Here is a 13,286-nt window from a genome sequence, read left to right as displayed (position 1 = left end):
ATAAAATTGTTAGATAGTGACGTACATCCCTAATTATAATGACAGATTTCTCTGTGTTTGGACAGAATATTTTGGACAGTGTAAGTACACAACAGTACATAGGTTTACCGTTTATTTAGATATGTGTGATCAGTGCCACTTCAAACACTATTGTCCAAGTGTCATTGAGCAAGAGTCTCAAAACCTATTTTCGTGAAAGTCACTCTGGATAACAGGATCAGCACATATGTCAAACAGTCCATTAATAAATACTGCAGCACACACACACCTTTCTGAGCAGGTGCTTTGGGATCTTACCTGTGGCCGTGGGTGTCCTTTAACAATACACTGAAGCACTAGTGTGTCTCCTTCTTTGATGGTGTAGATTCTCTCACTGATGTTATCATCCTTGACGTTACACGCCGCGCCTGAGTGCACGATCTGGGCGTTGGCTGGAGCTGTTGGTGAACGCATGGACACACACACATGCGGAGACAGGCATGTAGCCATGCAGACATACACACACAGAAACAAAGAGAAAGAAAAAACACATTACATATTTAGTAACATCTCTGCAGCAGAAAAAAAGGTCATCGTCTTGTGGGTGTATGTGTAATACTAGTGCTAGTATTGATGACTCAGAAAAATAAATATATCACATTACTTCTGCATCTGCATGAACAAAGCCTTTTGCAAAAATGCTGGAGTGTTTCGTGTGTCAGTGTTTGATGAGAGATGCAGTTATTTATTGGAAAATTGAGACTTTGGTCTTCATTAGAAGGTCAAAAGGCTGATGCTTCACTTTGGGATGGGCTTTTGTCTTTTACAGTGGTGTCAATCCTATCTAATTGTTGTCTAACAACAATGTTACAAGTTAAGTGCATGACATATAGCACAAATGGCTTTAATGAAGTCTTGGCTGCAGTCTTTGTCTGACTATCAGTTTTGAGGCATGTCAGGAGGTGCAGCCAGGGACTTTGGCTTTAGATATAAGCCCAAACAACGTACCAATATGATACTGTGTTTAATTAATGAGCTGTAAGCCTCACTGTGAACATTCACAAAATGTAACACATAAATACATATATATGATGAATTCATATGTATTAAAACATAATCAATTGTATACAGTATAAAACATTCACAGTAATTGACAGTATAAAGCAATACAATGTCATAAAATGAGATCAAGTTATAAACATTAAATCAAAATTAAGTCACAAATTAGTGCAAACAAATGAACTCCAAATAGCTGGCATGTTAATTGTCAGCTCCCTCAGCAAGGATCTGCTGATGCATGAGGTAGTACATGCATGTGAAATCAGATTTTAACTGAATACATCAGCCCCAATGTTGTACACAATCCAGCTGTTTGAGTCAGTATCGGTCTAATATCTGATATCAGTGCTGGATCTGAGCATCCCTAATGAATAGTTAATTTCACAAAGTGATTTTGAGGGAAATGGAGACCGTCCTTCCCTAAAATATTACGACCCAAAACTGACATTCGTAGTAAGCAGTGCTTTAAGTGACCATAATTCTGAAGGGCACACAGGCTGAAGGAGAGTAAAAGTGAAAAGGCGGAAACAAGGAAACAAGGAAATTAAGTATAAAGAACAAAAAGGTCCACTTAGAGAGGCCAGGAGGGGTGATGATGGACCAAAAAATCTGAGGACTTTCACCCAGCAGATGGCATTTGTGTCCCGTGAGGAAAGAAAAGTAGAATATGTTATTTGAAGTATTGTACCATAACTGCCGTGCATCAAGGCAACCTACTGTAACTACTTCAATTCCAGTAGTTACAGCTACACATAACTACTTCACTTCTGGCAGCTGATTTATTTTACATTTTAAACTATATTTTATAACACCTAACAATGTAGTTAATTTCACCAAAATGTAACGAAACTGTGATTGTTTGATAATGTTAAAATTGCAGCCACTTGGTTTGGTTAGAAGGATATGCTAATTTTGGTTTGGAGGAATTGTTGGGTAAATATTTCTCTTTCAAAATTGCATGTTGTTTTCCGGTCAGCTGCTAAATAAACTTGGGTTGTAGCAACAGTAACACCTTTGGATTTGATGCAGCTTATCTTTAGCTGCTGAAGCTTTAGTTCTCAACCATTGGTGATGTTCTGACACTGTGATCTAGGACCACTGCTTCGGATTTAAAAACAAGTATTTCAGCAATCCCTTATGTCAACTTTCACATACAGCAGCCAGAATTAAGCAGTATTATATTTTAGTCAGTGACTGTAGAAGATTGACACATAGAAAACACCAGAAACAATAGTAAAATGTATTGTTTGTTTGGCTCAAGTAAAGCATATGCAAATATTTAAGTTGTATCATAACCAAAATCTCAGGATAAATATCATATTTTAAGAACATCAGCATGTCGCCTGAGGTCTGCTTGGCAACACAAAGAAACAACGGTCTGTGACAGCAACAGCAGAAATCATGGATGATGGATACCTAATGGGAGATCTCTGCAGTAGCGACAACTACAATATCTGCATGTGCACAGTGCTGACCCACGAGGAGGGTCAGATGCGTGCAAGTATCCTCAGATGCCTTCACCTCCCATATGATGAAAGGAGACAGGAGCAAAGAGGGGGAGAGACAGAGACAGAGCGAGAGAAACAGCGGGTGAGGAGGAAAAAGGCCAGAGAGAAGTGTGAAACCCCAGAGAGAGGCGTGGGGGACAGTGGGGAAGCACAATGATGTGATTAGCATCGATTCACAGGGGGAACAAATTTTCACTGTGCTTTTCGACTGTTATCATTTGAAGAGACAGGAAGGAAGTGGGCGGCCTGTTCACCTTAAACTTCAACTCGATCAGACGTTATAACGCAGAGCGCGATCTGGAGCCAGAAATCAAGTTAAAAAAAATAAAAGAAGCTTTCGGAATCTGTCGCTGCTTGTTCTCTTATGTGGAACAAGCTGGAGCTGTTAATAGCTTAAGGTATTGGGACATAGCAAGAGTGCCTGTCCACTTACATTTGTTCTTTTTTGTGACATTGCCATTTTGTTAGATAAGGATTTTTTTTCTCTTTCAAAAAACAGTCAGAAGAGACAAGAAAAAAGACTGTAGTTCACATTCAGTAGTGGCTTTAAAAATGCTGTTGTATTTTGGCTGTGCTAGCAGCCATTCCAGCTGTTGCATGTTACATGCTGTATATGTTATTTCAATAATAAAATAATATAATTCATAATTGTGATATTTTCTGGGAAAATATATCGTCCTAAAAAATGTGTTATCGTGCCAGGCCTACTCCTAAGCCAGGTAAATGCTTACAACACACACACATTTAAGAAAATCCTGCTGCATATCTGCCCTTTACTGTAACAGTCGGCTCAATATTTATCCTCAGCTATCATTCCTTTTTTCTCATTTTCTCAAAGTGGATGTTTTGGCAAAGAAAAGCCAGAGCGTTTGTGGTGTGATTCCCACAATGTCTACTGCATATACGCCTTTCTCTCTGTGTGTATTTGTCAGTGTGTGTACTGGAGAAATATGTGTGCAGCTGCCTGTTTGAATATGAGACTTAATGCTCGGTACTGTTGTGTTTGAGGAGCTCATCAACAGAGCAGTCAATCATTCACTCCTTCGGGCTTTTCATTATTCTTTGAAAGACCTCTTTAGTGCACCACTAAAGAGTAGCAAAGTATACTTATACATGGAAATACACACTCGCAAAGCATGTTCTTGCAAATGTAACTATAGTATCCTACACTGCAACATTTCTCTCGATTTAAAAAAAAAACTGTTAAGTTCTCTGCTTCTTGCTCTGTTGCCCTTCTCTATCCTCGTCTTAACCTCAGTGCTTCTCTGTCTCTGCAGCGCATGGTGTCTGACTTAAAGGAGAAGAAAGTTCATGTGCACTTGATGGAAAAACCCCATTCAAAAGTTGTGAATATGAGTTACATCTTAAATGCTTCTCTCCGAGATGTAGAAGACGGGAGATTTCAGCTGATTTAGTGAAGGCGTTTAACAAAATAACACGATAGATTTATACACATATTTACACAGAGGGAGTGCCCGGTATAATTAGAGTCTTTATCTGCTGGGCAGTGAGCAGATCCAGTGGACCAGTTGGGGGTTAAGTGCCTTGCTGATGGGCATGTTGATAGCATTTGCTGTGGGATAAGATCTCATGTCTTATTTAAAATCTTTCCTCCCAGATTTTCTCACTTAGCTCACTTGACCAACAATCTTCCAGTAACAAGCAAACTGTGACCTCGAGCCTACAGTTTCTCTCGAGCAAATCTCTTCCAATCAATCAATGAAAACAGAAGCCACAAGAGGATAAAAGTCTTCAAAACGCCATGTGAGGTAACAGAGCTGGGTTCTCTAGGTGTGCTGCACTAACACAGAAAGACGGAGAGCTGATATAAATGGTGAATAATTGTCTCCTTACAGCTTATTGGCGTGTCGGCATTAGTTTGCCTCTCCGGAGAGGGAGGGAGGTCGGACAGAGCGGCTCCTCTGTCTGCTCTCGCCTCCGGCAGCTTGGCTGCTTCAACTGTCTGATCGACTAGGGAAAGGGAGGCCGAGAGAAAGGAGGAGACAAGAAAGGCAGAAGAAAGAGGAGGAGGAGGAGGAAAAAAGGCAAGAGAGAGGAGGACTAGAGAGATAAAGTTTTTTTAAAAATCGGAGAGAGAGAAAAAATGCAGGAAGGCACAGAACGAAGGGAAAAAGTAAGAGAAAAGACAGAATACCAAAAAACAGAGAGGGAAGAAAAAAAGCCAAGTTGAAAGAGAGACAAACAGTGGAGGCAAGGAGAGAGTCAGAAAAAATGAGCCTCAGAACAGGAAGAATGAATAAATGTAACCAGGGATTTGATAAGGCAATTGAAAAGAGATCAATGGGACAGCGGTACTTAAGTTAAAAAGAAAGAATAGGAGTAGATTGTAATAATCATAAGACAGAGAAAGAAGGATGTAAGTGTAGTGAGACTGACAGTGAGGCCAGAGGGTGGAGAGGCGGGGTGGAGGGAGGCTGCTCGGCAGGGCGCTGTAGTCAACAGCAAAACAAAGGAATGATGCAAGCAAAGCAAGTAGATTCTACCTGTTTTACTACAGAGACGTCCACGCTCTGCTCTGGTCTTACACACAGAACACATATAGTACCAACAGAGATCACACCGTGGAAAATAAACCTTCTACCAGCCAAAAAAAATGATATTTCCTTTTTTAGCTTTTGCAAATGTTTGCTCAAGAAACATGGTGAACAACAACTTTTCTGGTTAAAAAGAGGGGTTGTATCCCCCACATCTGCATGATGGGTGCTAGAGTTTTCAAAATCCACAATTTGATTTCCATTTCAAGGCCAATTCAGCTTTCAATTGAAACATTTTTTTCCGCACTGAAGTCTTTGTTAGATTATTAGATCTTTATTTGTAAAGATCAACAGATTGCCCATAAAGTTGGAATAAAATATTTTTTTACCTCTTTCCATGAAATGATTGTGACAATGTGATTTATTATTGACAGATAAAGTGTATATCTTCTCAAATATTATTAATCAATCTCTTCCAAACATATCACAATGAAAATTAAACCACAATTAACTGAGGATTGTGTCTGAAAACAAAATTATTCCAATTTTATGGCGACCGTGTATAATCAATAGCAAAGGACAAGATCCTAAAAAGACAAGCCAGTAATCTAGGAATCAGCTGTCAATGTGCGGCCAAAGGCTGTAGCAGAGGGAAAAAAACAAACATAGGAAACAGTTATAAACACAAACAGTGGCACAGCGTTGTGTCCAGAGGTGCATCAATTCAGTTAGTGCGGAAGACCATCATCAGTCATAGAAAGCTGCTGTTTGACAGCAATCTATCTGACTCTGATGATTCATTGATCAAAACTGGTCCGGGGGATACTGATTAAAAGTGTTGTCCATGCATTATCGGAAACTTTCCGAGACATTCAATGCACATTAGTTGTAAGTGAAATATAACTATCGGCAAATGCCTCATCTGATTAATTGATTCGTCACCGCCTGCCATGTTTGTTTTTGTTGAAGGGACAGGACATCTCTCACTAAAACTAATGATGAGACAGGAGAGCTGGTGTCAAACCGCAGTGACAGCTTGACAGAGTGCTGAGCAGCGTGTGTGTGGGGTTGTGGTTTAAAGAGTGAATGAGTGTGTGCATGTGTGTGTGTGCTGTTGGTATGTGAGCATGTGTCAATGTCTGCGTGTGTTTCTGTGTACACTGTATCTTGCCCGAGGAATTCCACAGAAGGTCATGAATCCTGTCGAACACGAAGACACGCTGAGCATGATTGATATGCATAGTTACTTTATGGGAGCTGCTCATGCATGCTGATGAGCTCTGTCTCAATTCACTTCATTCACAAGAGACCATTTAGATGCTTTTGGCCCTTCCCCTGCCATCACACGTAGAGAGGAAAGGAAAAAGGAAAGTGGGAGAAGGAGACAGGAGGAGTGGAGAGTGGGCACCCGAGGGAAAAGTCACAGACTTTATTGATTAACTGCAATAGAGGGAAGTGTTCGTCTGACCCAAAGGAAGACTAATCACACACACACACACACACACACACACACACACACACACGTACACAAACACACACACACACACACGTACACACACACACACACACACACACACACACACACACACACACACACACACACACACAAACAGCCTTATGCCCAAAGCCTGGGTGATTCACAGTGCCTCATCATTTTTATCAGGACTCTTCTCTGCAGACAGGACTGAGAGAGATCAAACGGCTGATGTCATGACCCCATCCTTTTCATTTTGGCTCGATTGGAGCTCCAGATATCAAAACGCGTCTGGGACATTGATTTAACTTTTGACCTAACCGTTAAATGGCCGTTATAAATGAAAGGACTAACCTTCAGTGACCTCTTTGGCCCTCTTATATAAACACGCACAAACACAATGATAGAATAAATAGATGATTATTTAATTGTAGGAGGTTTTTTTCTGCATATGCTTCAATGACTCAATGTTTTCCAGTGTATTTTTATAAAGTCACCCTCATGTTTCCCCGTACGAATAAATAGATACAGCTTCCCTTAAGCTAGTGTTGTGTCTTCCATACAAACATGAATTTTAGTGGTGCTGAATTCAGTGGCAGGTTTCCAAACCCTAGGTAGTGCCTGGATAAAGACCAGAAAACTGCCTTTTTTCTTTTCTTTTTTTTTCCTCCACTGCCCTGTGTCTTCTAATTTGATTCTGGTTTTAGAGTAATCTACATCTGAATATAATTTCCCTTTTGCCCTTTTTCCTTCAGGCTGATTCAAAGGTTAAAAATGAAACCGGAGGAAAAACTGATACCACTGATATCCATTAACATGCACATTCTAATACTCAAGTCCAGTCACTTAACAGAAAATGGAGACACACATTCAAACACAAGAACATTTTGTTATGAGTCCAATTACAATGTCATGACTTGAGCTGATTAGAATTCTGTTTTAGCTACCATTTGGAGTGAAACAACTAACATACTGTGTAATATAAAATATTTTGTGCCGATTTATGAATTATTTATGTAACAAACAAATCTCCTTAATGAGTGTATTCATTGCTTACTCCAGAATTGCTTTAATCATTTCTGTCAGATCTTATTTCGTCTTTGTTTTAAAGTAATAGTTCAACATTAATGCATATAAAGAATAACTTCCTAGAGTCTTGTCATCGATGTGAGGTCGTAAAATCACATAGCTAGCTACATTAGCTCTATTGAGTAAACACTGTGCCATGCATCAACTTAATTCAGAGTCTGAAAAATAAATTAATACGTAATAGAGCCTTAAACCTGCATTCTTGCTAATAGCCAGCAGAGGGCGACTCCACTGATTACAAAAAAGGTCTGAATGGTCTGTATGAAAGGAAATGAGCCTACTACTCACTTGATTTATTACCTCAGTAAACATTTTTCTAACATCTTTATGGTCACAATCTAGTCTCAAGTCGTATTCAATACAGCATGATGTTTATTTTGTAAAATATAATCCTATTTAGACTAAAATAGATAATAGAACAGGGTATGCTCTATGGCATGGCTATTTTGTTATTGTCAGGTCACTACCAGAGTGTGTTTTTTTCATTAGTCATGAGTTATTTGCATTACTTTAGTCACCTGAAAATGTTCTGTTTAGAGATTTGCTGTACTCAAAGCAACAAGTCCTCTGATCCATACTGGCTTGTATGTCAGATTTTCTCCACTCCATCCGAATATGGTCACTTCTGGTGTCCAAAACCCAAGATGGCAATGGCAAAAATTACAAATTTGATCGTAGTCCATGAACCAATGGGTGATGTCACAGTGACTATGTTTATTTCCATGAATGTGAACTGTGACATGAATGCTTATGAACAGGATTGTAGTGACTCCAGGTTGCTTGCTGGCTCTGACTGTCTCTTTTAGCCAACAGTTGCATCTACAAGAGAGACAGAACACTAAATTGCACTCTGGATTTGTTTTAATGACAAGGTTTTTACACTACAAGAGTTAAAGCCACCGGAGTTGAAAGACTTGTGCACATATTCTACTGTATTCTGTGTGCATGCCCAACTCTTTTCCAATGAAAGTACCTGACAGTAGCTCCAAAAGTTGCCAGATTGCACTAGTTTTCATTTTTATGACATGATGGCTGTGTTCCAATTACCGTGGACTCACACTGCTCAGGAAAGTCCACTCCAGAGTGCTGGGAAGGAGGCTCCGGCTGTTCCGGATGTTGGCTGGGGAGAGGGACGTCTGGAATGCCCTGTTTATCCCGCTTATCCTGCTTCCCATGCAACCCGGCCCCAGATAAGCGGAGAAAAATGGATGGATGGATGGATGGATGGATGGATGGATGGATGGATGGGCGTATGCTCGATTTCTTTACCGATTGCCTGTAAAAGGGACATTGTGTCCCATAATGCTTTGCAGTTGTCCATTCTTTGTGATGTCAATGCTTGTTTCTTGTTAAAATGTTGTTGTTCTGGTACAAATTTAGTCGTTTATGTTTGGTTTGATGTATAGGTCATCATTTAATGTGTTTAATGTTTGTACAGTGACCTTTAATAGGGGCTGTGTTAGTGACTCCCCTTCCTGTTCTAAACAATATTAACATCAGTTTTGTTGGCATTGAGTGTTCTTCCTAATAAACTGCTTGGAAAGAGTGAGATATTCTTGTCTCTACTTCTAAAATAGCAAGCTTGCCATAGTATGTATTACGTTCCTGCCAGTTCCCAGATGGACTGAGAAAGTCATTAAATTTGTCACTAGTTGCTTTTTAAAAATAAAGTAGTCAAGGGGGTCAGGAAAGTTGCTAAATCTAGCGACAAAGTCGCCAAGTAGCCAACAGTGTCTGTGTGTCCTACTGTCTGTGGGGTTAACAAACACTAGCTAGGCAGTTGTTCTATCAGGCTGATGTCAAGAATACACAAACCAAGCAGATGAATAAGTGATGACTCTTCAGTGCTGAAAGTGGGTATCTGTGTTGTAGTTGAACCATATTACCAAGCCTAGCTCAACAAGAAAGTCAAATGTCTGACACTTTTTTCATGAAAGACAAAGAGAAAACATGAACACTAGGGGTTCTTAAGGCTGTTGAAAAGTGATACTAGAAAGAGGAAAGAAGCAGCGTGATCAGGACAGTTAAAAACAGATATCACCAGATCACACAATACACTGAGAGCTATTGATTAAATGACCACAGTGGAGGAAAAGACAATAGGCCAACAGCAGCATGTGAATCAATTACACACACACACACACAGACACATAAACAATAAACACACAAGCACCAATCATCACTTCCCTGAGGGGTGCTAAATGCAGAGAGCCAACAGAAGAGACACAGGAATCAGTGATAGAACAGATAGAAAATAAAAAGAAATTTAATCTTCTTTCAAAGAGAAAATTATTCAGTATATCAAGAAATACATCTCCATATGTCTAGGAATGTCTCTCCAATTCACTCTCTATGCTGCTTTATGTGTGCATATATGTATTTGCATCATGGTTTCCGATATGGATGATCCACGTGAGACAGAGTGCATCAGTACTGACTCCATACAACAGCTAGAACCTTGATCCAACTTTCATTTATGTTATCCACACCAATGGAGGGCTTTTCTAGGATCATGAAATGGCCATGTCGGCCTGTGTTTGATGGTGTGTGATACATGATGTGATACATCACGGACCTGTGTGTACCTGTGTTTGTCAGTGAGCGACCGTGTGTTTTCCACCACAATCACTGTAAGTGGAGAAAGAGATTGTGCGATCAACAAAAGTATCAGATGACAGCAAAAGCTAATAAAGGGGGATCATTGGAGAGCAGAGGGTAGATTGGAAGGGCAGGGAGGTGGAGAAACAAAAAAAACTGTAATGGAAAAGAAAGAGGGCGAGAGACAGAGGGAGAGGGGGGAAGAAGAGGAGCAGTTTCCTGGCAGCACTGCAGGCTTCATATCCAAGGACAGTGAATCTTCTCTTTGAAATATTGTTCAATATAGATTATTGGCAGGCACAGAGCATGCAATTCAAAAGGAAGGGGAGAAACATACAAAAAGGTCTCCAATTTGTCCGTAACTGAGCTTCTCTTAACATTAATGTGAGATTTTCTCATACTTTTCCTGCAATCCTGAGAATTACCCTTCTCACACTTCACCCTTATCCTATCGCAATATCCAGAAATGTTCTATTTTCATTGCAATCCTTTGGTATTTTTGTGTTTGCTCTTGAAATACCAAAAGGGTCCAAAAACAACTCCAGAAATGTGATTAAATCTAGTTTAAGCCGTAATGAGATAGGTAAAATTCAAATTAAAGCTGCAAATCCCTAACTTATTATGTGAAATATTTCTTAGTAGGGAACAACTACACACAGGTCTGAGGCCATATGAGGCCACAGACGGTGAATTGAATATGTGAATGAAATTACAGTAGCTGTGTGAAATGTAGACAGACAGAGGTAGAAAAGAAGACAGAGAAAAGACAGAAAGTCACGGTTGGAGGAGTAAGGGTTGCATCTGTGGTGAGGACTGAAGTGATGTGAAGTGATCAGGGGTTTGTAGAGCACGGTCAAACATGACTCGTACTCCTCCATAGGAGTGTGCTCGCCGCACTTCAGCTTTCCCAGGATGAAAAGATAAAGAGGGGAGAGACAGCAGAAGCATTCCGACAAAGAGATGAAAACGGCTTAGATCTTTGGCAGAGACGGACGGAGGGGGAGACAAGAGGGTAACAAAGGAGGGAGAGGAGGAAGGGAAGAAAGGACGGAGAAGAGGAGAAAATAAAGAGAAATGTGTGACTGGCATTGTCTTTATGAGAGCTTCATTCACAAAGCCTGTCGCATCCAATATATAGTAGACTGTGTGGAAACTGACAGACACAGAAAGTGAAGAGAGGCGAAGAAAACATAGACAGCTACCAGCCTTACTGGCTTTCATAACCTACAGATTCTATTGATATCGAACCTTACTGCACACAGAATGCTTTCTTTGTATCGGCTTATCTTCCCCTGGCCAAGTGGGCTGAGTCTTAATTCATTTCCAGGAATAGTTATTTCAAGATGTGTATAATGTTTGCTACCAGTGGTTACAGATATGTTAACACCTGCTACACCCAAGTGATTCTCATAACTGTAATTCAAGCAACATCTGAGTATAATAACATAACAATAGTTTTTTAAATTTCTAAATTTTGCTTCAAAATTTGATAGTGACAGTAACATATTGGATAATGGATAAATTTCATGTCTGTAATCTAATCTGTTAGTCTACAACTAATCTGTAAATCGTTCATTTATTAGTCTAGTTTGTTTATTTTTTTTTTATTATTTGATTGACAGCTTAGTGCTTTAAAGATCAGAATATTGAGGAAAAATTACAACATTTTCAGTTTGCCCAATATTTTTGTTCATGAACAAATACCTGAAAAACGAATGACATTAGAGGGTCATCCATATGTTCCCTAAGCTCTATAAAAATGTCCCTCACCATCAAAATGATGCCCTATGCTCCCTCAGGACTATTCCCACAGGGATGCCCCTCGCTAAGCTTAGGAAAGCCACAGCCTTTTTTACTAACTGTATGTATAGTGACGTTTGTTAGAGTGCTGATATGTCGTGTTGGTTGGAGGTCTTGTTGGTGAGTGGGTGAAATTCTCTATTTTATTATTTATCTGAAGGACCATAGGGTTGCGGGAACTTAGACACGCTTACGACATTCCCAATTTAGCATGCTAACATGTGCTAGTGAGCAAATGTTAGCATAACATCATGCTAAACCGAGATGGCGCTTAACAGCAACATGTTAGCTTTGTCACTGTGAGCCTGTTAGCGTGTCGGTGTTTACACTGAGCATGCATGGCTGTAAAATATCAACATGAGAACTGTTAATGGAAGGGTTGGTCGCTGAAAATATTTTTAAACCAATTTGCCACACACCAATTTGTGTCACACTTGACTCAGCAGCCACTCCTAGCATATCATAATGAGATTCGTCTGTAAGCTGAATTGGCAACCGCCAGTAAATACAAAATAAAAAGAAGAATGAAGCCTGCCATGACACGCCCATGTCTTGTCACATTTCCCCAAAACATACTTTTAAGTAAACAAACATAACATGCACCATGCACATCTTCACTGAAATTTGATATCCATTGTCCAGTTCTAGTTGCCGTGTAGCAGCCAAAATGTGGTGCAGATGCACCTGGTAAAATTGGTCCATTTATAAACAAACATAATGTTAATTATGTCACCATATTGTTGCTGTGGATGGCACAGGTGCTAGTTTTCAATTTGCAAATTTCATAAAATCAAAGAGGCAAAACCAGAATTCCACCTGACTCTAGTTGGTGGATAATTGACGAATCAATTAGTGTAGACCCCTCACTTTTGTCTGACACTAGTTCATTTTAATGTTACAAGAAATATGAAGTCATGTAGATGGACAAAGATCATGATGTTAAAGCTGTGAGGAGGACAGTGTTTTCCTAAATGAGCTCTGGTTGTAAAAAGAAACAAAATGGAGCATAGGAGTTACATTAAATGTATGTTTTCAAAATATATATTAAAATCATTTTGACAGGTAAAATAATATCACTGGAGTGGATATCAGGATATAATTCAGCCTAAAGTAAAGACATAAGATCCTCAATTACCTCCACTTTGAAACTGAACAATGAATCAGTGTGCAGTTAGAATTACAACAGCTCATATTGATATCTTTATTAGAGTTGTGTTCAGACAAAGTCGTACACACAAACAAATACACACACACACATACACACACACACTCACACTCACACAC

The 13,286-nt window shown here is 39.6% G+C and overlaps 1 protein-coding gene across 3 annotated transcripts in view; it reads right to left on the bottom strand.

Annotated features, from left to right (window-relative positions):
- LOC131987720 (MAM domain-containing glycosylphosphatidylinositol anchor protein 1) overlaps positions 1-13,286 on the bottom strand; it is a 224,345-nt gene that overhangs the window by 166,184 nt on the left and 44,875 nt on the right. For all 3 annotated transcript variants that reach the window (XM_059352583.1, XM_059352575.1, XM_059352592.1), the window contains exon 3: positions 298-437. In XM_059352583.1, coding sequence (XP_059208566.1) covers positions 298-437 — 140 coding nt within the window. The remainder of the gene's footprint in view (positions 1-297; positions 438-13,286) is intronic.

This window comes from Centropristis striata, chromosome 2 (assembly GCF_030273125.1).
Source record: "Centropristis striata isolate RG_2023a ecotype Rhode Island chromosome 2, C.striata_1.0, whole genome shotgun sequence".
Taxonomy (NCBI): domain Eukaryota; kingdom Metazoa; phylum Chordata; class Actinopteri; order Perciformes; family Serranidae; genus Centropristis; species Centropristis striata.
This window is presented reverse-complemented; position numbering and strand designations above follow the sequence as displayed.